This window comes from Geotrypetes seraphini, chromosome 3, assembly GCF_902459505.1.
Source record: "Geotrypetes seraphini chromosome 3, aGeoSer1.1, whole genome shotgun sequence".
NCBI classification, from domain to species: domain Eukaryota; kingdom Metazoa; phylum Chordata; class Amphibia; order Gymnophiona; family Dermophiidae; genus Geotrypetes; species Geotrypetes seraphini.
Genome location: NC_047086.1, coordinates 248977900 through 249002869, shown reverse-complemented (window position 1 = coordinate 249002869; position 24970 = coordinate 248977900). Strand labels below are relative to the sequence as shown.

General features: G+C 41.0%; 1 protein-coding gene across 3 annotated transcripts in view; it reads right to left on the bottom strand.

The window, feature by feature from the left end:
* SLC22A3 (solute carrier family 22 member 3) overlaps nt 1–24970 on the bottom strand; it is a 236507-nt gene that overhangs the window by 30280 nt on the left and 181257 nt on the right. For 2 of the 3 annotated variants that reach the window (XR_004538947.1, XR_004538946.1), the window contains exons 8-12: nt 15700–15808; nt 10927–11039; nt 7675–7774; nt 6639–6766; nt 6300–6422 (exon numbers count right to left, since the gene is read on the bottom strand). Coding sequence is in view for 1 of the 3 variants with exons in the window: in XM_033939722.1 (XP_033795613.1) it covers nt 7675–7774; nt 10927–11039; nt 15700–15808 (322 nt within the window). In the remaining 2 variants the exon portion in view is untranslated. The remainder of the gene's footprint in view (nt 1–6299; nt 6423–6638; nt 6767–7674; nt 7775–10926; nt 11040–15699; nt 15809–24970) is intronic. The other variant, XM_033939722.1, reaches the window with a different exon arrangement.

Sequence of the window (24970 nt, the reverse complement as noted above, 5' to 3'; positions counted from 1 at the left end):
ATGTACATTTAATGGAAGAACCTCCGATTTACTCCAGTTTATTTTGTAACCAGAGAATTTTCCAAATCTATCTATTAAATCCAGTAAATGTGGAATGGTCGACTCAGGATTTCTCAAATGAATCAAAATATCATCTACATACGCAGAGACTTTATATTCCTGACCTGCATAAGGAATACCTTGTATCTCCTCCGCTTGTTGAATAGCCAAAAGTAAAGGTTCCAGAACAATATCAAATAGCAAAGGAGATAATGGACACCCTTGTCTAACTCCCCCTCTAGAAAAAAACGCTCTGAAAAAGTATTATTTATATACAATCTGGCAGAAGGGGAACTATACAAGATTTGAACCATTTGTATGAATCCAGAACCAATACCGAACCAATCCATTGCCTGATACATAAAGGTCCACTCTACTCGATCAAAGGCATTCTCTGCATCCAAGGATACAGAGAAAGCCAGATCATCTATTTCTTTTGTCAAGTTTAACATATGAAAGGCCAATCTGGTATTTATTTGGCTTTGGTAAAACTATTGTTAAAGATTCTGCCATAGTACCTGTAATACAACCTTTATTTAGTTGAGCCTGATATAAATTGAATAGATGAGGTAACAAGGTAATTTGAAAGGCTTTGTAAAACTCTACCGTATATCCATCACCACCTGGAGCGGATCCAACTCTAAGGGACTTCAAGGCTATCTGAATTTCTTTTTGTGAAATTGGAGCTTCGAGATTGTCTTTCATACATATTCTCATCTGTAATAGCCACTATGTTTAATTTTTTTTTTTTTTTTAGATAATTAGCTAGTAATTTTCCTGCTTTATTAGTTTCCCTAATACAAAGCTTTATGAGAAACCAACTCTTTCCTGGCCAACTGGGAAGAAATCTCATTATATCTATATTTTGCTTTTAGAAGATCCTGAAAAGTATTTTGTTCCCAATTTAATTTCGACTTTAACTCTGGATCTTTAATATTTTGTTCCAAGACAAGAAAATATTTATTTAGTTGTTTTCTAATATATGCTGAATACGAGATTATATGTCCTCTCATGGTAGCCTTGAAGGCACCCCATAATGCCTCTATAGAGAAAATATTAAAATCTTGAGGTCTGGACAATTTGATAAAATCCTGTGGTTTAAAACAGTGTTCTTCAACCTTTTTACACCTATGGACCGGCGGAAATAAAATAATTATTTTGTGGACCGGCAAACTAATAAGACTGAAATTTTTAAAAACCCCATTGCCGCCCTGTCCCCGCGAGTTCGGTCCCATTAACCATCTGATCCCATCCGCACAAGCCTCAAATAGTTATGATTTTATATTGAACATATTTTATTAAAGTATAAAAAGAAACAATATTCTGTACAATTGTCATTTTATAAATATAAACAATACAGGGCAAGGATCAACAAAACCCCCATCTCCCCTCCCCTTCACATTTATCCCCTCTACTATCAAGAAAACTGAATAAGCCAAATTATTACAGAATGCTACACAAATATCATGCTAACAGAATACCGCAGTCACACATGGCAGGAATGGTGTTAGGGGGAGTGCAACTAGGGCAACTACCCCCTGGTCAGAGAGAGCCCTAAGCCAGCTGGAAGCTAAAGACGCACTGCCTGGGCTTTGCACTCCCCAGTTATGTCTAACATTAGCTCTAGCAGGATACATATTTTAAATCTGATATATTCTAATCACAAGATAGAAATAAAATTATTTTTTTCTACCTTTTGTCGTCTCTGGTTTCTGCTTTCATCGTCTTTTCACTCTCTTCCATCCAGCGTCTGCCCTCTGTCTCTTCAATCCAGCATCTGCCTCTTCTATCCACTGTCTGCCCTCTACTCCTTCCCCTCCCATATGGTTTCTGCATTCTTTCTATGCCCCTCTCTCCTACACCAGATCTAGCATCTTTGTCCCTCTTTCCTTATTTTTCATCTGACCCCCCTTCCCAGCATCAAACTCTCTCTACCTTGTCATTCCTCTGTCTCTCCCCTTTCCCTCATCTGATATCTCCATTCCATCCTGACTCCTTCCCCTCCTCTAATCTCCCTGCCAGCTGTTTCCTTCCAATGTTCCTCCTCCCCTGTCCAGCAGTACCTTCTCCCTTTCTTCCTCCCCCTTATCCAACAGTAACTCTCTTCCCTTCCCCTTCTCCCCTATCAGCAGTAGCCCATTCCCCTCCCTTGTCCAGGAGGTCCCCTTCTCCCTTTATCCAACAGTAATTCTCATCCCTTCCCTTCCCCTTCTCCCCTGTCAGCAGTAGCCCCTTCTCCTCCCTTGTACAGGAGTACCCCTTCTCCCTTTCCTCCTCCCCTTATCCAACAGTAATTCTCGTCCCTTCCCTTTCCCTTCTCCCCTTTCAGAAGTAGCCCCTTCCCCTCCCTTGTCCAGGAGTACCCCTTCTCCCTTTCCTCCTCCCCTTGTCCAACAGTAATTCTCATCCCTTCCCTTCCCCTTCTCCCCTGCCAGCAGTAGCCCCTTCTCCTTCCTTGTCCAGAAGTACCCCTTCTCCCTTCCCTCTCCAGCAAATGTTTCCTCTATGTAGGCTAGCGGCAGCTCTGTGTGCTTTTAACTTCGGCACACAGCTGCCCCTAAGCAGTATTTTAGCGCGGTTTCATGAGGCAGCCTCGGGGCCTTTGGTAGGCCGGCCCGCTTCGATGATGCGATGTGGGCCGGCCTACCAAAGGCCCCGAGGCTGCCTCATGAAACCGCGCTAAAATACTGCCTAGGGGCAGCTGTGTGCCGAAGTTAAAAGCAAACAGACCTGCCGCTGCTTTTCTGGGGGTGCAGAAACATACAGGCAGGAGTCGGTGGTGGCACGCAGGAGTGTCGGCATAGCGACGGCAACAGGAAGTTGTACGTCAGCTGACGCCGGCACCTTTTGCTGCAGTGGGGTCCTGAATCCTTCGCGGACCGGCAAGATTTTTTTGCGGACCGGCACCGGTCCGTGGACTGGCGGTTGAAGAACTGTGGTTTAAAAGACATTTGGAGAATTCTTCATTTCAATGATCAGGAATTTTCATTTTGCTCCCATGTTCATAAATCATTCTCAAGAACTGATTATATGTTTATATCAGATAATTTAGTTCAGCAGGTAAAAGAAGGCAACCATAGATCCAATCATCTTATCGGATCATGGGGGTGTTTGGATTGAATGTTATATAGATGGATAAGAAAATAATAGGTTTGTTTGGAGATTTGATAATACAATGCTGGCAGATTCCAACTTTATAGAGGAATTCCAGTTAAAAATGAATGAATTTTTTTCAGATCAATGCCTCGGAAGAAATCTCTATAGAAACGCTGTGTGGTTTTTTTAATTTTATGGTTACCATTATGAATTAATAAGATATTATGTGTACATGAATAATGAATGGAAGAGATTGGGGGTGGGATGAGGGTGGGGCTAGGGCGGGATTGGGGGCAGGACTGAAAATTAATAGATGTCCTGTTTTGATGAAAAAAAAAATAAATGGTCACGTTAGTCATGTGCCTAGATTGTCTATGTCTTAATCTGGTTTTGGGGAAATATGATGGGTTGAGGATGAGAGTGAGGCTAGGTAATCAAACTTCATTTTAATTACACATGTTTATCTGGGTATGTTGTCAAAATAGAATAAATAAAAAAGCCAAAATGACACAGAATAAGTAAAAATCCAATGGTACTAACATATTCAAGTTTCAAGTTTATTAGGATTTTATATACCGCCTATCAAGGTTATCTAAGCGGTTTTTACAATCAGGTACTCAAGCATTTTCCCTATCTGTCCCGGTGGGCTCACAATCTATCTAATGCAGTGATTCCCAACCCTGTCCTGGAGGAACACCAGGCCAATCGGGTTTTCAGGCTAGCCCTAATGAATATGCATGAGAGAGATTTGCATATGATGGAAGTGATAAGCATGCAAATTTGCTTCATGCATATTCATTAGGGCTAGCCTGAAAACCCAATTGGCCTGGTGTTCCTCCAGGACAGGGTTGGGAATCACTGATCTAATGTACCTGGGGCTATGGAGGATTAAGTGACTTGCCCAGTGTCACAAGGAGCAGCGCGGGGTTTGAACCCACAACCCCAGGGTGCTGAGGCTGTAGAGCCAACCACTGCACACGACAGTGCACTTTCACACGATCAGTGCAAAATAAAGTAAAACAAATGCTAAATTATGCATGTGCATCGTTTTGATTTACCATTTGCTTTACTTTATTTTGCACTGTCCCTGTGAAAGTGTCATATGTTAGTACCTGGGTATGTTAAACAGTTAGACTGGATGCATCATTGTAGGGAGGCTTTCCTTTGTTTCACTGCCTTGGCCACTTGTCCAGGAATGGCTCTGGCTGTCATACATTGAAGCCTTTTTGCTAGTGTGGATCTTGCTTGAAAAATAGTAAAGATCACTGCTCAATCCCTTGATTCTCTCCTTGGTGACCAGTATATCTCCCACACCCTGATCAAAGATCCAACCTGACCCCAATCAAATCCCCCACACCCCAAGATCTAATTCCTTATCTTTAATCAATGATTCACATCACCATAGTCAAACCCACATCCCTAGATTCAATCACCCATTTATGGATTCAAGCCCTACATAGCCTCCCAACTCCAGATCTAGTGCCCCTGCCCAGCACCTAGGCTAGTAGGATATAGGAGAGATTCCTAGATGCTCCTGCCCTATCAGTAATCGGATCCAAAATGGTACCACTTGATCCCTAGCAGCAGACTCCTAGCACCAAGCGAGGATGCTGAAAAGTTCTTAGCCCAACCAAGAAGAAAATGACATGAATTTGGTTCAATCAATAATCTGAAATACCCTATTTTACGCTCCATAAGACGCACCTGACCTTAAGAAGCACCCTAGATTTAGAGGAGGAAAACAAGAAAAAACCCATTCTGAACCAAATTCTCCCTGCCAGGCTCTGCACCCAACCCCACACTCCTTGCCAAGATCTGCAGCCTGTCCCCCCTCCCTGCCAGGCTCTGTACCCTGTCCCCCCTCTGGTAATCTAGTGGCTAGCAGGCAGGTAGGGACAGGGCAGGCAGGCAGGCCTCCTCCCCCAAGCCGCTCCCAGGCAGGCAGGTCTCGGCCTCTCTCTCCTTCCCTATTTTTAATTTAGCAGGGCAGGCAGGCTCGGGCCTCTCCTCCCGTATATATTTTTATTTCGACAGGCCCCGGCACCCCCTCCCCCCGTTACCTTATTTTACATCTGGCGCCCTCCCTCGCTAGACGCAGTTGCCTGTCTAGCGGCAGAGCAGTACACAAGGCTGCCTTCCTGGTCTCGCGCTGCTTCCCATGAGAACTCAGTTCTCATGGGAAGGCAGACAGCCAGCCTTTTGCCAGAAGTAAAATAAGGTAACCGGGGGGGGGGGGGGGGGGTTTGGGTTGGGTATTCGCTCCATAAGACACACCCTTATTTCCACCCACTTTTTTTTAGAGAAAAGTGTGTCTTATGGAGTGAAAAATACAGTAATGTCAAAACACAGAATTTTGTTTTCTACAAATTGTCGCTTAATGAAATAAGATAACACTCTTTTCAGTTACAGAGGCAAAATAACGATCAGAATTTAGGAAGTTGGTTGATTGTGCTGAAATTTTTCACCACCCTCTCGTATTGCTAGGGGGGGTCAAATTGAGAAATAAGAAAAGACTGGCAAAGAATAATGCCGCCTGTGAGGTCAAATGCAAACTTTGTTATTAATTTTGTATAATGATGGGCTGCTTTGAATAGACTTACATGCTTTGCAGCAACTCATTAGTATTTAACTTGCACTGTAATAAAAAATGTTTTAAGGCATATACTGGGCAAATTTTATAAGTTAGGCATCCAGATTGTGAGCCTATTCTATATGAACACTTAAAGGCATGAGTTTAAATGCAGCACTTTAGTATGTAAATACAAGTATTCTGTAAATTAAACATGCAAATGTTGGACATTCCCATGCCCTGCCCTCTATGAACACTCCCTTGAATTTATATGTCAAAGCAGTTGTGCGTCTAAATTATAGAATACCGCTGAGCACATGGCAAATGCTTACGTGTATAAGTGCTACTATTCTACAGTATAACTTAATGCGCAATTGGTGCCTACTTTTAAGTGACTTGTTATAGAATGAGGGAGATAAAGCACAGTTTTGATATTTTGCACATATTATTTGGCAAAAATGTGCATTATTCCCTTAACGCACATTAGTAACTGCCTCTCTCATGTTTTTTAAAGTGCACCCATGATCCAAATGCAGGCTAACAAATATGCATCCCTAATTCACAGGCATACAAGCACCCACAAAAAAGCACTCACCAAAAGGAAGAAGACAAATGTATATAGCCAAGGCTGGGGGTGGAATCTCTGGATTACTTCCATCCTTCGGTTCATCTTCCTGAAACAGGAGTAAGAGAGGGGACCCTCCAAAGATGCCATACACTGATATCAGGGAGGTGGCCCCATTTCCATTTTTCAGAAAAATAGGAATAGAGAAATAAGAAATTTCACATAGCACACATGTACAATAAACAAGTTATTTAGCACTCAGTCATAACTTCTGCTCAAACAGAAAGCAGATCAAGTAACTATCTGCACATGCTGAACATTATCTAAAACACCATGTATACACAAAGGTAATAGAAAGATGATGCTTACTGATGTCAGAAGTAGCAGCCTTCGGGGGACCCACTTCATGTTCTTTATTGGCCTGGCGGATAAGTTGGAGGAAGTGGGAAAGGGCTTGCAGCACAGGCGTTATAGCCTTCACTATAGTCAGTCAGGTTCTGTGAGAAAGCATGTGATGGGTTGTGTTTGTATACACTATTGTTGATTATGAAAAGGGCAACCCCCCTCCCCAAAAACACTACTGGAAAGTGCTTGGAAGTGCAGGTCCTTTCATGCATCTGATTTGAAGAAAAGATTACCAACCCAAATGTAAGTGATGGGATACAACATAGTAATGATCTCCCCGTGCTCTTACTGGTGCTACCCGTGTGGGTCTAGGGGTGGACATGTTCTGTGATAATTGGTTAGCCACGTGTTAGCCAAATGACTCTGGTTTAGCACATGAGTTCCTACTGCCTACAAAAGAGGTGGCGTAGAGGCTCATACACTAATGACCACATGCAAATGAGAAAATTAGTACTTCAACATTATTGAAAAAAATCCCCAAATCAGTCATTTTAGCCCAGTGGTAAAAATGGCTTTAGCACACAGGAATGACCCACGTAAGGGCATGCTAAGGCTACTTTTTACTGCTGTTTAGTAAAATGGCACCTAAGTAAATTGAGTTCATTTTTGACCCTTCTTAAATATATTTTTTAAACATAAAATATCATTATATAGTTCCTACATTTCATTTTTTTAATACAATGGTTTGTTTATAATAATCACTTGTTGACTTGTAAATTTTGTATTCGTTATATTTTAAATATTTTTACAATGTATTTTAATTTACTCTGTACAATTCTACTTCTTTTTGTTGCTCCATGCCTAAATATCATTATGGGAGGATGTGCTTCAAATAACATTTTATTTTTGGTGACACAATATGAATATTTTTATTTTCCAAAAATCACAGTTATCTGCTCAAAGATTTTTTTTTTCTAACTACGGGTGAATCGAGCCCAAATTGAAAACCGATACAATTTGTTAACAATGAAAATATATGACAGTGGCAGCAGCACCCTACCTTGAAAGATTTTCAACATCTTCAATTGTTTCTGGCAGTGGAATTCCCATGGTCTCTGGCAAAAGCATTACCAGGCCACCACAAATCATGGCAAGTATACCTAGGACAAGACAACAGGAAATAACTACTCTGTTTCCCCGAAAATATGCCCTAGCATAATTTTTAAAGATGCTCCTAATATAAGCCCTACTCCAAAAATAAGCCCTAGTTAAGATCGATCCCCGAAGCCCTCCCCCCCACCCGAATGTCCCCGACTCTATCCTTGACACTAGTGCTGCTTGATTTGCTAAAAAAATTGGACTCATCGATTCAGCAACCCCCACCACTGCTACTTTAGGAGGCCTCAGAGTGGAGGCATGTCAGTCTCACAGTGGGAGGTTTGGTGGGGTTCTGTTGCATAGGGGAATGGGAGGGAGGGAGGGATAGAAAGATGCTGCACAAGGGGATGGATGAGAGGGAAGGAAAGATGCTGCACATGGGGAGGGGGAATAAGGAAAGAGGAAGAAATGGGGTGCAGGAGAGGAAGGGAGAGATGATTGTTGTACATGAAAAAAATAAGACATCCCCCGAAAATAAGCCCTAATGTGTTTTTTGGACCTCCAAATTAATATTTTCAGCCTTATTTTCAGAGAAACACGGTAAAAAAGGAATGTGTGGGTTTTCTTCTGCTCTGATGTGTGTTCAGTAGATGCTTTGGTCAATAATAACAAATCCAGAGGCCAGTGATGTAGTAAGGGTGAGTGGCGCCATGGTCAGCGGTGCCCCTTCCCTCTTCCCCACCCCATCCTGCTGTGTATATGCCCTCTTTCCTTTCCCTGTACTTTTTTTTTTAACTTCTTCGGTATCAGAAGCATGCCTACATCAGTGTCGGCTCGCCCTTTGACATCACTTCCTAGGTACGAGTCCCAGAAGTGATATCAGAGAAAGCACAGATGCCGATGTGGGCAGCAACCTCGCCCTGGGGAAGTAAAAAAGGTATGGGTAAGGGAAGGGGCACGCACATTACGCAAGTGGGGGGCGAAGAGGAAGAAGAGTGCCACGACCTTAGGAAGACCATGCCTGGGGTGGACTGCCCCCCCCACCCCCTGCATCTCGCCAGAGGCTTCAGTAGTAAAGTTTTTGTTTCTACATGCACTAATGGGGGTCAATATTCAGCCAGAGACAGTCAGCATATTTTTGACTGCTACATTAGCCCCGGGTACAATATCGAGCCATATCCAGACACTAGCATGGAATATCTGGTTATACCGAGCTAGATAATACTTATCTGGTTAAATGCAATATTCAGCACTTAAATGTTTAACTAAACTAGATATAGGTAGGACTATTTTATGTGGTTCTGTGTTGCTAGAAGTGGGAGGAAGTGGAAAGATACATTATTTGATTTAGCAAAATTTTCTTTTTCAGTGGCTGGCCTAGTTTTGTGGAACAGCTTGACTGGGATTTTTCATTTCTGTGAAAATACAGTATGTTGGGATTTAGGAAGCTGTTAAAAACCCATCTTTTTATCCAGGCATTTAACTGACATGAAGGGCTTTCTTTATTTAGGATGATTTCAGTGTGATCATTGGTTTATTTTATGAATGTACTTGTTTATTTTTAATGTTTTGTATGTTTTAATGATTTTGGATGTTTTTTTTATTGTAAGCTGCCTAGGTTTTAGGTTGATAATAAATATTTTAAATATATAAATAAATCTAGTTAAGTTATGCAGCTAAATGTTGAATATTAACACTTAACCAGATAAGTGCCAACTCTACTCCTGGCCCACCCACAAAACAGCAGGTTTCTGCTTATGTACTAACTGGGTATATTCAGTACCACTATGAGCCTGAGTCTATAAATGGCACTTAGCTTCTAGGCACCAGTCAATGTGGTTGTTAATTAACCACTATGCACCACTTATAGAATCACGCTTAGGTGCCACTTATAGAATCACGCTTAGGTGCCATTAGACGTCTCTGTAGTAAGTGCCAGTATATTAGGCCAGGTTTTAAATGGCCTAATTTATTGGCACCTAACTACGAAGCCTAGTGATGCCTACCACTCCTATTCTCTGCCCCTAACCACACCTACTTTTCAGGTAGGCGTCGTTAAGTGTCAAAGGGCATCTTGACATAGGCGTTGCTAGGTGTCGCCCAGTATTCCGTGTGAACCCTAAGTTGGTCATTAAAATATATTTTTTTTAAATCAGTTTTTAATGGTGTGGTCAATTCATATAGCATGAAATATATCCAGTGATCAAACTTACATTTCTCACTTGTCAGCACTTGTAAGTCATTGGGAGCATGAACTGCAAATCTGAAGAATGTGTTTTTTTAAAGGTGCGCAATTAATTTAAGATAACTTCCTGCAATGCTTATTTAGGTCAATTTTTTATATTTTTCTTTTACTTTGTGGCTGTAATTTCTCCATCTCTTCAGAAAAGTTGCCCCAAAGGATCTGTTTGTTTTCCAGAATAGTCTTAGATGTTATATTACAGGGGTAATGGTGAAGATTACTTTGTAGTTGACTGACTCTGCAACACGTCTTGCAGTATAGACCAGGCATTTACTAATTTACAAGGGGGCTCATTTTCAAAGCACTTAGACACACAAAGTACCATAGCAACCTTTATTAACCCTTTGTTTGTCATTGTTGTTCAGAAGCAACATGTATTTTCTATGGCTCTTATGGGAGATCATGTAGGTGGATCAATAAACCAGAGCAGGGAGAAACAAAATAAATAAATAAATAAATAAAAAAGAGCAGGGAGAAACAAAAAAAATGTCCACAATAAACTCTTACGGGCGAGCTGCATCTCTAAATGTCTGTTACTTGGCACTGCTGCTCTCGTTCAACATCAAAATACGTAAAGCAGCCATTTCGCCATCTGCAAATTAAAGGGTTTATTTGCTCCAGTAGTATCCAGAAATTATCTTTGTTTTCTGTTTTGTCATGCATCTCATAATCAATTTCTGGACTACCTTTTCAACTTTTAGCTCATAAGTGGTTTGTAACCTTTTTAGGTATGATAAATCCATGCCATAAAGAGCTTACTATATAATTATGTACCACAGACAAGGGGAGACAAAATGGCTTCCATAAGCAGGGTAAGAGGGATACGTGGAATTTGAACTCTACTTCCTGTCCACTCCTCTAACTACTAGACCTCTCTTTCCTTTTTTGATAAACTACTCTCAAATCATGACAGTTTTATGGCATGCAAATATTTTCCCAATAGCTTGAGAGAAAATATGGTAAAATTCTCACCAAAAATAATGAGAGGTAGCTCCATCCATAAAGCAGCCAATCGGAAAAGCAGGAATGGGGCTATGATGCCCCCAAAATCACATAGACCTGAACATAATGAAACTCCAAAGTTTCTGCAAAGCAAGTAAAGATCTTTTTTTTACTTTGTTGAACAGAAAACAAACAAATAAATGTGTTGCACTGTAGATTAAAAATGAGAAATGTACATTGAGACTTCACTGCGCATGTTAACTGAAGTTTCTTATGTAAAATTTGGTTTTAAAGAGTTAGCACCTCAGGGGAGAATAGCTCTCATAGTTTAGAAGGTCTACCCTAAAGATTAGGGGCTCGATATTTAAAAAAAAAAAAAAAAGCGAGGTTCTAAATTTATGCACTGTTAGGCTCCTAACTTTGGCCCTCTTTTACTAAGCCATGGTAGAGGTTTATCATTTTTTAATGACATTTCCTCTAAGAACTTGTCCAAATCCCAATAAGAACATAAGAATTGCCATACTGGGACAAAGCAAAGGTCCGTCAAAGCCCAGTATCCCTGTAAACTCCGTTCATCGAGTAAGTCTCATATCTTGTTCAAACAAATGTATCTCGCTGTAAACATATGTCTCCTGCTGCTAACACTGTACTCTCTCTCGGCACGACCCTCATTGTAAACCGCTTCGAACTTAGGGTATAGCGGTATATAAGAAATAAAATTATTATTATTATTATTCTCTGTACCCTTCTTCTTCACTGCCAACTCCAGACTCCATCCCTTCTTTATTACCTCGCCATATGCCTGGAACAGGCTGCCAGAGTCAATATGTCATGCTGCGTTTCTAGCCGTATTCAAATCCAAGCTAAAAGCCCACTCTTTCAAAGCTGCTTTCAACTCAACTCACTCACCATCAGTTAACTTTACCCATCGTATCATTCCTTCTGCTAGAAACACCCCAACCCTGAGATGTTCTGTCTGTCCAAATTGGATTGTAAGCTCTTCTGAGCAGGGATCATCTATTGAATGTTAAATGTACAGCACTTTGTATGCTTTTCATTGCAATAGAAATGATAATAGTAGTAATAGTAATTGATATATAGGCCTCCTTCACAGATGGAAGAAGTGGACAGACATTTAATAGTAGACATTCAGAATATATTTAAAAAAGGGAAGGTTTTACTAATAGGTGATTTTAACTTGTAGGATGTTGATTGGGGTATCCTTATTGCAGGGTCTTCTAGGTGTAGAGAGATCCTGGATTCTCTACAAGGAGAACTGTTCCAGCAGTTGGTAATGGAACCCACGCAGTATGGGGAAAGTGTTTCTGATGTTACAGTGGGTAATCATCTGGCATCCAGTGATCACTGCATGGTACTGTTTAATATTAAGATGGGTATAAAGAGGGCTCATTCAAAAATAAAGGTTCTAGAGTTTAAAAAAACTAATTTTGTTCAGCTGGGGGATTACATCAAGGTACTGTTGTCTGGGAGTAGAAATACAGTAAACAAAAATGAAAGGATTGACAAACCTTTTTGTGAGGTAAGTAAAAATAAGAGGAAAAGAAAGCCACTTTGGTTCTCATAAGTAGCTGAGAAGGTAAGGAATAAGAGATTAGCTTTTACAAACTACAAAAGATCGCAGAAAGAGGAAGACAGGCAAAAATATCTGGAAAAAGTTATGAGAGGCTGGTCGAATAGCCAGGAAAGCAAAGATGCAAATGGAAGAAAAAAATAGCTGACATGGTAAAATAGGGAGACAAGACATTTTTTAGATATATCAATGATAGGAAGAAGTGCAAAACTGGTAGTGTGAGACTCAAAAGTGAAGGGGAGGAATATGTAGAAGCTGATGAAGAAAAGGCTGAATTGCTTTACAAATATTTATGCTCTGTGTTCACAGCTGAAGCGCCAGGAGTGGGACCGCAGAAGACAAATGCAAATAGGGAAGGAGGAGTGATAGAACCTGACTGATTTTCAGAGGATTGTGTTCATGAGGAGCTAGCTAAATTAAAGGTAGACAAAGCAATGAGGTTGGATGATGTATATCCAAGGGTGCTGAAGGAACTTTAGAGAGGTTTTGGTGGCTCTACTGACTGACCTTTTCAATGCTTCTCTAGAGGCGGGAGTTGTACCGGAGGACTGGAGAAGAACAGATGTGGTCCCTCTACACAAAAGTGGAAGTAAGGAATCACAGGCCAGTAAGTTTGACTTCTGTGATAAGCAAATTAATGGAAACACTTTTAAGACAGAGAATGGTCAAGTTTCTGGAATCTGGTGGATTACAGGACCAGAGGCAATATGGATTCACTAGAGGTCAGACTTGTCAGAAAAATTTGATCAATTTCTATGACTGGGTGACCCGAGAATTGGGTAGAGGGAGTGTGCTAGATGTGGTGTATTTAGATTTTAGCAAAGCCTTTGACAGTAATATACACAGACGTCTAATAAATAAACCAAGTGCCCTGGGGATGGGCCTCAAAGTTATGTGCTGGGTCAAGAACTGGTTGAGTGGAAAACCACAGAGGGTAGTGGTTAATGAAGATCACTCTGAGGAAAGGGATGTTACCAGTGGTGTGCCTCAAGATTCTGTTCTTGGGCCTGTTCTTTTTTACATATTTATAAGATCTGTCAGGTAAGATTTGCTTCTTTGTGGATGATACCAAAATCTGCAATATAGTAGACATCTTGGATGGTGTGAATAACATGAAGAAAGACCTAGCAAAGCTTGAAGAATAGTCTGAAATTTGACAGCTAAAATTTAATGCTAAGAAATGAAAGGTCATGAATTTGGCCTGCAAAAATCCAAAGGAACGGTATAGTTTAGGGCAGGGGTGTCAAACTCAATCACATAAGGGGCCGAAATCTAAAACACAGGCTAAGTTGAGGACCAAATTTTTTAATTAAGATACTGTGTCTTAGTAAAAGTATAGGGTTACAACCTCTCCAACTCCATACCAGCTCTGACAGGATACACATTTCAAATCTGACATATTGTAATCATTAAATAGAAATTAAAATTATTTTTTCTTCCTTTTATTATCTGGTCATTTTGTTTTTCCATCATCTTGCTCCCAGTTTCTCTTTCTGCTTTTTGTCTTTCTTCTACTAATTCTCTTTCCAGTGTCTTCTGTCAAATTTTTTCTCTTGTTCCATTCGCTCCTTATGCCTGTCTCCAACATATTGCTTTTTCCCAGCTTTAACTTTCTTTTCTTTTTTGCATCTGTCCACTCAAATCTTGCCCTCTTTCTCACCCTTCTTCATTTTAAATTTTCAGCTACCTCTCAATTCTCCATCTTCTCTCGGTCCCTATCTCTCCCAATTCCCAGCCTTCTATTTCCTTTCATCTGCTCCCCATAACCACATCTCTCTGTCTATCTTCCCATGGTCCAGCATTGTGCTCCCTCTCTTTTCTGTTGTTGTTCTTCTTCCCTCCCCCCTTGATGCTGAACAATGAGATGGAAGGGAAAAAAAAAAGATGCAACTCTCTCTTCCTTCACCCCCAGGCCTAATATTTATCCCTTCTTTCTATCCCCAGATCCTACTTTTCTCCCTTTCTCTGCCCAAACTGCCCCATCCCATCTCACCCCCTGCCTGCTTCCCCCCCCCTCCCAACCAGGTCCACCATTCCTCCCTTTCTCTTCCCAACCATTCTCCCTTCAAGTATCTTTTTCCCTCGTCCTCTACACCACCCCAGGTCCAACTTCTCTCCCTTCAAACCATTGCCCAACATCTCTCTCTCTCTCTCTCTCTCAGTCCTCTGTTTCTGGCCCTATAAGCTTTCCCTCCATGTTTAATCTGGCACTGCTTTTAATCTGCCGGGATCTGTTTCCAATTACGCAACTTCCTGTTTCCACCCGGGTGGACCATGGCAGACAGAAAGCAGGAAGGGGACTCTGTAGCTGGGAAAACTCCAACCCCAAAAGACAGATGATTTTGAAAGGGATCATAGACATAGGTTAAAGAAGTGTGTGGAATATTACAGTATATAATTACCGTAATGCTGTCCAAGCTTAGGACATAAAGGTTATCTGAAAGTATGGTTTGAACTTGACTGCAGTAAAGTAAGTTGGAGCTCCCTATATCTGTCTCTGAGTGATTGTTTTGAGAGATCTCTATGTTAAGATCTTGAAGGGAAATCCCCCATCCTCCAATGAAAATTTGGTCTGCATAGATCATTGGCAAAGAGTATGCTCTCCAAAAGCAGTTAGAAGGATTACACTGCTTTCACATGTTCCCCTAATATCACCATGTAACAAAAAATTTTTTTTGTGTGTTCCTGGGTAATAAGTGGTTTTTTTTTCTTCTTAATTATTCATTTTCTTAATCTACAGGCAGTTGGCACCTGCTGTGCTAATTTTGGCCATAGGATGGATTTGCAAAAAATAAATCTTTGGTCACAACCAATCTATATTAGAAATTCAGAGAAAAGGGTAGGTGGATGAAGGAAAAGGTAGGGAGGAGTCCAGAGCAGCCACAACCTTGTAATTTTATGACCATGGGAAATACCAGCCAGATTCCTAGAACCTATGTCCCCCAATATTTTTTTTTAACAAAATCGCAGAATGTTTAATCAAGCGATAAGCAGAGCATTAAAATCAAACCTTTCAGACTATTTTCTGGCACCTTGAGTACCAAAGGTCTTCCCCAAGCAGCTAGGATGGTTCATTAAATACTAGGCTTTAAAGAAATCTTACTTCTTGTCCAATTAGTCCATTTTCATATTGACTCCATGCATTGATCACTCACAGTGTGTTAGAAAGTACAGTAGTTAAAGAGCATGGCAATGAAAATGTTTACAATTACCTTAAGGCTGTTGGATATAATTCAGTATTTACAAAATAGACAATTTCGAAGGCCATGGTGATCCCGAGTCTTCCCAATGTGGCTATTGTTATTTTTAGCCAGAGTATATCTGTAATGAAGGATACGTAAAATCCAAGTTGAAATGGCATGCTATATACCACTTAGTTTAAGTCTGAAATCATGTTAAGTGGGTACCCCAGTCCCAGAAAATTTTGAGGCCAATTTTCTAAGCATACTCAGCACTAAATTAAAATTATCAAACATCAGTAGGGCAGCTGCTGCAAAAAGATATGTGATAACTAAGTCATCCACATCTCTGTTGCTTATGTTTTGACTGAATATGCAGTCCTAAACTTAAGCGGATACATTTTCTATTTCTTACTTAGGGCATCTTTTACAAAGCTATGGTAGCGATGCTGCCATGGTAAATGCACCAAAGCCCATAGGAATTGAATGGGCTTCAGTACAGGCAGTCCCCGGGTTAAGAACGAGTTACGTTTTTAAAGCTGTTCTTACGTCGGATTTGTATGCAACTCAGAACTTGTAGAGTTTAAGTTGCTTGCTGCTTACCTCTGCTCCCAGCTGACAAAAGTGCCAACTGGCAGTGTTCCCTCAAAGGTTCAGTAGGCACAACCACACACTGTTCTTAATGTGGCCAAGCATCATTTCTGAATCTGTTACAGAAGTGTAGGAGTCTGTGCTATTGGAAATACTGCTCAGTGAAATCAAATGAAGCCACAACTGCGTTCTTAATATGAGTCGTACTTACATCAGGTGTCTGTAATTTGGGGACTGCCTGTATATTTACTGCAGCAGTATTGCTACAGTGGCATTGTAAAAGGGGCCCTTAAAGAGGCAAAGTTAACTGAATAGTGCTGAATACTGGTGCTATCCACATAGTTTTAGGCCCTGCTCTCCACAGTGCCTCCCAGCTCCTCCATCTAGGGTTACCAGACATCGGGATTTTCCCAGACATGTCCTCCTTTTGAGGACATGTCGGGGGTCTGGATGGCTTTTCAAAACCCGGCACTTTGTCTGGGTTTTGAAAAGCTTCACGCAATGAGCGATGTTGGGATGGCATTTGCACATGTGTGAATGCAACGCGGTGACATGTCATTGTGTCACACCAGCGCATGTGGAAATGCCATCCAATGTTGCTCATTTATTGTACAGGTCGGGGGGGGGGGGGGGTCAGAACTGGGTGTGGCCAGCCAGAACTGGGCGGGGTCATGGGTCTGGATTTTTCATTTGGAAAATCTGGAAGCCCTACCTCCATCTCCTCCTATAAGTGTAACTTTTGTTTAGCTATTGAGAAATCTGGCCAATACCATGTATTGACCAGCCATGAATTTTGATTAAAGAACAAAAATGTTTGCAGTTAACTCTCAAGTTAATTTCATAAATCCTTTTGAACAATGACTTGTATGTTTTCAGCTGAAATGTTTCCTAAATTTAGGCTTCTAGTCTGTTTGCTCAGGATTTTACTATATTACTATGAATACAGGTAACCATGACTTCAATTAAAACACCCGCTCCTTATTTCAACTAGGCTTATTCACTAAGGCCCCTTTTGTAAAGCCATGGTAGTGATGCTGAAGCCTATTAAGCAGCGTAATGCACTAACCCCGCCTTTAGGTGCCCAGGAATAATAATAATTGTACAAATATTTCCAATCAAATATTGTTAATTAGAATTAACATAAATCTTGATTCAAAAGGCATTTGTACAATGGAGCCATATATAGCCAGGCGTGTCAAAATGCATCTTTCCTGGACAGTATGCTTCCACTGGGTTAGTCCCGAGGTCCATCGTGCCCAGCAGTCCGCTCACACAGCGGCCCAACAGGTCCAGGACCTGTGTAGTAATCCTCTATCTATACCTCTATCCTCTTTTCCAACAGAAAATTGTCCAATCCCTTCTTGAACCCCTAGGTTCCCTTATATACTTTCTCAGTGACCAGTATGACATCACTCCTCATCAACCAATCAGCCAGCAGAGGCTGGCCATATGTTGAACAAAGACATTCCTTTTAGCTCTTAGAGATACCAGGATTAAAGACAGTTTTACAAATTATATAGTTGTTATAATATACCACAAAGCAAACTCCCTTCTCTTAAAATTTAAATCCACACAGCTTTCTGACTCTTCAGAACTCATACTGGACAGAATACGACAACCTCAAGTGACAACAGTAGCCCATATGACCCCCCCCTTAATGAAAATTCCTATGCTAGAGGTCAAACTAGCTGACCCTGGGCCTCTAGAGGTTTCCATGGTAACCGTGTCCCTAGCTTTACTTAACCATTTCCATGTCACATCTGGAATTTCCAAAACCTTAAATTTTATAATAATTTTAAATACACATTTTATATGTAAGAACACACCCAAAATTCACATATATATGGGATCCCATACAGTCACTCACAGGCACACGCAACACGTTATATTTGAATAATTATTGTTAAGGTACATATAACTGTATTCAAAAATGTGAAACCCTATATTATCCCTAAGCCATAAAGTCAAGGCAGAAAACTACAGTAGTTTAGACAAAGGACACAAAGAATACTGAACAGAGCGAGACATAGAAAGATTAATAACTCTATAAATGTGTATACTCAATTTCCCTTGCTTTACCTAACAATTCACATAAATGCTGAATTCCCATTTTCCTACGCTATACATCGGTTTCCTGGTCTTTTGTTAATTATCCTGACTTTTCAAAGTTTTAAATGTGTCTGCTTGCATGTAAAACCCTCTGATTAGAGAAGAGAGACTAAACAAATTGCAGCTCTAGACTCTCGAGGAACGTAGGGAGAGGGGAGACATGATCGAAACATTTAAGTACCTCACGGGACGTGTCAAAGTAGAAGATGATATTTTCTTTCTCAAGGGACCCTCGGCCACAAGAGGGCACCTGCTCAAACTCAGGATCGGAAAATTTCATGGCGACACCAGAAAGTATTTCTTCACAGAGAGAGTGGTTGATCATTGGAACAAGCTTCCAGTGCAGGTGATCGAGGCAGACAGCGTGCCAGACTTTAAGAATAAATGGGATACCCATGTGGGATCCCTACGAGGGTCAAGATAAGAAAATTGAGTCATTAGGGCATAGACAGGGGGTGGGTAAGCAGAGTGGGCAGACTTGATGGACTGTAGCCCTTTTCTGCCATCATCTTCTATGTTTCTATGAATGAGGAAGCGAGGTTCAGCTGCTCCACGGATCGTCTCCTCCGAGCATGGCTCCACCTGAGCTTCAGACACTCAACGCAGGGAGCCAGGACCTGAGCCTGCCCTTTTTTGCACGAGGCAGTGCGAGGGACAGGGGAGCCCGCGTCATCGTTGGAGGATTGGAGAACCGAACCGAGCCTGAAGCTGCTGTCACTTATCTCGAGTGGCCTATGCTTCCCTCCCACTGCTCTTGGCGCCGGTGCTCCTCTCGTGAGACCTGAGCCCACTGTCACTTAACCTGAGTGGCCCACGCTTCCCTCCCGCTGCTCTTCTCGGTGCTGATAGCAGTCAAGCAGCGATTTTCAGATAGGGAAGCAGCGATTTTGTGGGTGAAAGCATGGAAGCAGCGATTCTCTGAGTGAATGTTGGTAAGCGGTTAACTTTTTTATCGGTACGGTAAAGAAAAGGAACTTTACTCATGATGAAATTTTAGGGGAAGTAGACAGCATACGAAAAATTGTGAATAAGCGAAACCTCAAGTGCAGAAACCGTGAATATGGAGGGAGAAGTGTATTCTTTTTTGTTGTTGTTTGTTTTTATTTCTTAACCTTTATTTGTTTCTTTGCATTAACTATGGCCCAGGTTAGATTTGCGGTATATAAGAAATTTTTAAATCAATAAAATCAATAAATAAATAATCAGCTCCCAGGTTAGGTGCACTGTTCTCTCTAAGCTGAGCGGGAGTCCTCCAACCACACTGCTGCCGGTAAGGTGGGGGGGAGGGAAAGGGGTTCAATACTGCATTTTCAGTCACTAAGGACATGTAGGTTTCTATAAGTTCTGAAGAGTTTGCCTGTCCCTCATTATCAAAAATGTGATGCTAAAACAGCACCCCCTCCCCGCCCCGCATGACTGTAGGTGGAGGACTGTCATTCAGCTTAGAGCAACGGTTTCAAACTCAAACCCTTTGCAGGGCCACATTTTGGATTAGTAGGAACTTGGAAGGCCTCAGAAAAAAAAACCCCAGTTAATGTCTTATTAAAGAAATGACAATTTTGCAAGAGGTAAAACTTTTTATAGTTTATAGATTGAGGGGTACAGATAGGAGTAGAGGTAAGGTTATAGGGACAGGATTAGAGGTAAATTATAAAATTAGTCAGAGACCACTGTTCAGGCAGTGGGCCTGATGGGCCGCCGCGGGAGCGGACCGCTGTGCGAGATGGACCTCTGGTCTGCCTCAGCGGTGGCAACTTCTTATGTTCTTATAAATCTTTCCTTTTGGCTAAGTCTTAATAATAATATTGTCATTTATAGCTAAAGAGACATACGATCAAGAAACTGTTTTATTTTACTTTTGTGATTATGATAAACATACTGAGGGTCTCAAAATAGTACCTGGCATGTGGCCCCCGTGTCGCGAGTTTGAGACCACTGGTTTAGAGGGAACAGTGGTTAGGCTAGTGCTGAAATCAGTGCTAAGCACTTCATTGTTTTACCCCCTCCACTGATTTTTATAGTCACTTCAATTTAAGTACATAGTGATACTTGGATCCAGTCCTAGTTATTTTTGAAAGGGACCAATTTAGGTGCTTAACTCATCTAAGCACCTAAAACCTGTAAAACGTGAACACATAAGTCTAGTTTAACAAGAGGAAAATTTTCAAGTGCATTTAGCTGAAAACATTGCCTTGGCTGAAGTATATCCCTCTCAAAGCAGCTAAAAATACACAGGGTCTTTCACAATGTGCATATTTTTAGCCAGGTTAAAAAGAGGCATTCCCATGAATATTACATAAGAATATAAGGGTTGTCATGCTGTGACAGACTGAAGGTCCATCAAGCCCAGAATCCTGTTTCCAATAGTGACCAACCCAGGTCACAAGTACCTGGCAAAATCTCAAAGAGTAAAGCAGATTTTGCGCTGCTTAATAAAGTATGCACATTTCATCAACCAATGAATGCATCTGTTTTATTTTTAATTGGCTGCCCATAGAAACAGCAAGTGGAAAAGGGACCTACCATTCTCACATGTGTACTTGAAACTGATTCTCAAAGGCAAACTATGTAACATCCCTTTGCAAAAAAAACCCACAAAGTTCACAGGTACACATTTGTGAGTGTACTCTGCAACTAGATGGAACATTGAAAATAAATTCTTAAGAGGGGGAAGATATCATAAGAACATAAGAATAGCCTTACTGGGTCAGACCAATGATCCACCTATCCCACTATCTCGTCTTCATAGAGGCCAATCCAAGTCACAAGTACCTGGCAAAAATAGTAGCAGCATTATATGCAATCAATCCAGGGCAAGCAATGGCTCCCCCATATCTGTCTCAACAGCAGACTATGGCCCTTTCCTCCAGGAACTTGCCAAACCTTTTATAAAAACCGTCTGCATTAACCACTCTCAACACATCTTCTGGCAATGCATTCCAAGAGCTTAACTATTCTCTGAGTAAAAAAAATATTTCCTCCTATTGGTTTTAAAAGTATTACTTCGTAACTTCATCAAGTGTCCCCTTGTCTTTGTAAATCTTAATGCAGTAAAAAATTGATCCACTTGTACCCATTCTATACCACTCAGGATTTTGTAGACTTTGATCATATCACCCCTCAGCCGTCTCTCTTCCAAGCTGAAGAGCCCTAACCTCTTTAGTCTTTCCTCATACAAGAGGAGTTCCATCCCCTTTATTATCTAGGTTGCTCTTCTTTGAACCTTTTCTAGTGCCGCTATATCTTTGAGATAAGGAGAACAGAACTGAACACAATACTCAAGGTGAGGCTGCACCATTGAACAATATAGAGGCATTATAACATTTTTAGTCTTGTTTATCATCCCTTTTCTAATAATTCCTATCATTTTATTTGCTTTCTTGTCCTTTGCTGCACGTTGAGTCCATGATGACACCTAGATCTTTTTCTGGAGCGCTGACCCCCAAGGTGGACCCTCGCATCCGTTAACTATAATTTGGATTATTCTTCCCAATGTGCATAACTTTGCATTTGTACACATTAAATTTCATCTGCCATTTGGATGCCCAGTCTTCCAATTTCCTAAGGTCTTCCTGCAGTTTTTCCACAGTCTGCATGTGTTTTAACAACTTTGAACAGTTTAGTGTCATCTGCAAATTTAATCACCTCACTCATACCGTGTTTCCCCCAAAATAAGACAGTGTCATATTAATTTTGGGCCCCAAAAATGCACTAGGGCTTATTTTTGGGGTAGGTCTTATTTTTTTTCATGTACATGATCGTCTATTCTTTCCTCTCCTTCACCCCAATTATTTCTCTTTCCTTTCTCTCCCCCACATGTGCAGCATCTTTCCTCCCCTCTCACCCACCCCTTTGTGCTTTCCCTCTGCAGCATTTTTCTATCCCTCCCTCCCTCCCATCCCCCTGTGCAGAAAAACCCTTGCACTGTGCACAACATCTTTCTATCCCTCCCATCCCTGGTGCAGCAGAACCCTTGCACAGCTTCTATCCTTCCCTTCCATACAGCATCTTGCTATCCCTCCCTCCCATCCCATGTACAGAACCCTTGCACAGCTTCTATCCCTCCCTTCCGTGCAGCAGAACCCTTGAGCAGCCTCCCACCACGCAGCCGAATCCCCACAGACTCTCCCACCCTTCCATCTTTCCCTCCCATCCGAACCCTGCAGACTGCGAGACCTACAAAGAGCAGCGTCAGCAGCACTCTAAACAGGCTGCTTTGTGGCCTTCTCCCACCGGGGCCTTCCGTGTGCCGCGTTATTGATGACATCATCAGTGATGTGACAGAGGGAATGCCCTCTGTTTTCTGTCTGATAACCAATTCTTAATCCATTATTTGAACATTGCATCCAAACACATGACTCTTTAATTTTCTCAGGAGTCTCTCATGAGGAACTCTAGATACACTACATCAAGCATATTGGTGAGGCAAGACCTCCCTTGGCTGATTAAATCATGTTTGTCTACATGTACCACAATTTTATTTTTTATAATTGTTTCCACTATTTTGCCAGCCACTGTGGTCAGGCTTACCAGTTTGTGGGGAATGCTAGGTTATTGTAGCACAGGTTCTCAGTGCAAGAGAATGCTTCCATAAACAAAGTTGTTTTCAATAGTTTCTTAAATTTTTGAACATCAGAAAGCAACCTCAGCTGTCCTGTCAGATTATTCCATAATAAAGTTCCTTCAACTGATATTATAGATGTTCTCATATTAGTATAATATACATTTACTAGTTCATCTGTTGATAATCGCAACTTTCCCTCTGATCTAGAAGGCTGATAAAGCCTCATCAATTGTGTAAGATACCAAGGGATCTTATAGTGAATGACTTTAAAAGTTAATACGAAAACCTTGAAAATAATGCAAAATTTGACAGATAACCAATGGAGACTTCTCAAACTTGGTGTAACATGTTCAAATCTGCTCCCACTGCAAATCAAACACACGGCTGCATTTTGAATTACTTGCAAAGCTCTGCTCAGCTATCTATGGAAATTTGTTCAATGCTTGCATTATCAAATTATTCATTTCATACTTGAATTTTCAACCCAAAAATTGTATTTGAGAAAAGCAGACTTGGTTCCATTTTATTAGTCAATTTTATAAAGTGCCTTTGCTGAAAAGGCTACAAGGCAATATACACCATAATAAAATATATAAAATACGAGTAGAATTAATGAAATATCATAAAATAATATATTAAAACAACTTGGGGCTCCTTTTCCTAAGGTGCGCTAGCGTCTTTACCGCACGCATAAGATTAGCGCGCACTAGCCGTTATATTACCGCCTGCTTAAAAGGAGGCGGTAGCGGCTAGCGTGCGCTATTCCGCACGTTAAGGCCCTGACGCACCTTTGTAAAAGGAGCCCTTAGTCTTAAGCCATTTGAAATAGCCAAATCTTACAAAGCTTGTGAAAAGGAAGCAGATCTTCCACCAACTTAAGATCAAAAGATAGCTTATTTCAAACTATAGATCCTACAGAACCATCAGTCTGACATCAGTTGCAATTACCAGAAAGGTCTGCTGTGCAAGATGCAGAGCCTTGGTAAGGACATGCTGATTCTGTAGCATTTTAAGATAAGCAGGTGCCCATGCCCTGGCACGTAATGGTAATGTTTATATTCAGTATATCACTGGCTAGAGAGCCAGTGAAGGGCCTTTAACATAGGCTAAATAGGAACATGTGATTTGGTATTAGTGAGCTGTTGCCCAGCCATTTTTTGTACTTGCTGAAGCCTCTACAATTAATAGCAAGGAAGATCAACATAAAGAGGTAAATTATATATTTGGAGCCTATAAAACTGATGCCAAAGAAGCATTGTTTTATAAACCATGCTTAAATTTAGACATGTTTATAGAACAGAGCTTATACCCGGGAATTGTGTCTGCCATAAGCGCATAAGATTTAGACCCAGATCCCGTGCCTAAATTCACACATGTAACTTGTGATTGATTCTAATTAGCACCAATAATAACCTGTTAAAATTCCAATTGTTGGCGTTAATTAGCTTCTCATTCAATTAAACTGTATACAGAAATCGGGTATTTGCCCAAATTTGGGCCTGCGATTTTCAGCACTTTTTATAGAATTAAGGGGAAAGAGTATTGCAATAATCCAACTGTGTTGCGATCAAGATATCGTACACTACTGGGGCTAACTCTGCAGGGCCCCAAGACTGATCATAAATAAATATCCCAAAAATACTGGACATTTACCATCACTACCAAGCATATTTGCTTTTGAATGGCCAAGTCAAAACCCAACCAAACTCCTAAAATTTTAGGGGTCCTTTTATTAAGGTGCGCTAACCGATTAAGCGCGTGCTAAATTCTAAGGCATCCACTATATCCTGTGGGTATCTTAGCATTTAGCATGCGCTAAATCGGTTAGCGCACCTTAATATAAGGACCCCTTAGTTTCTGAGCATGGAACTAGTACTTAATTTCATCTTGGAACAAAAAATAACACGTTGGACTATCTGATCCAAAGCTTTGTCAGGGTTCAACTTAATTGCAAATAACTACTACTCTAGGTAAATAATGAATCATACAGGTAAAAAACATTGTAAAGAGTTCATGGACTTAAGCAATTTATGGCTAGAG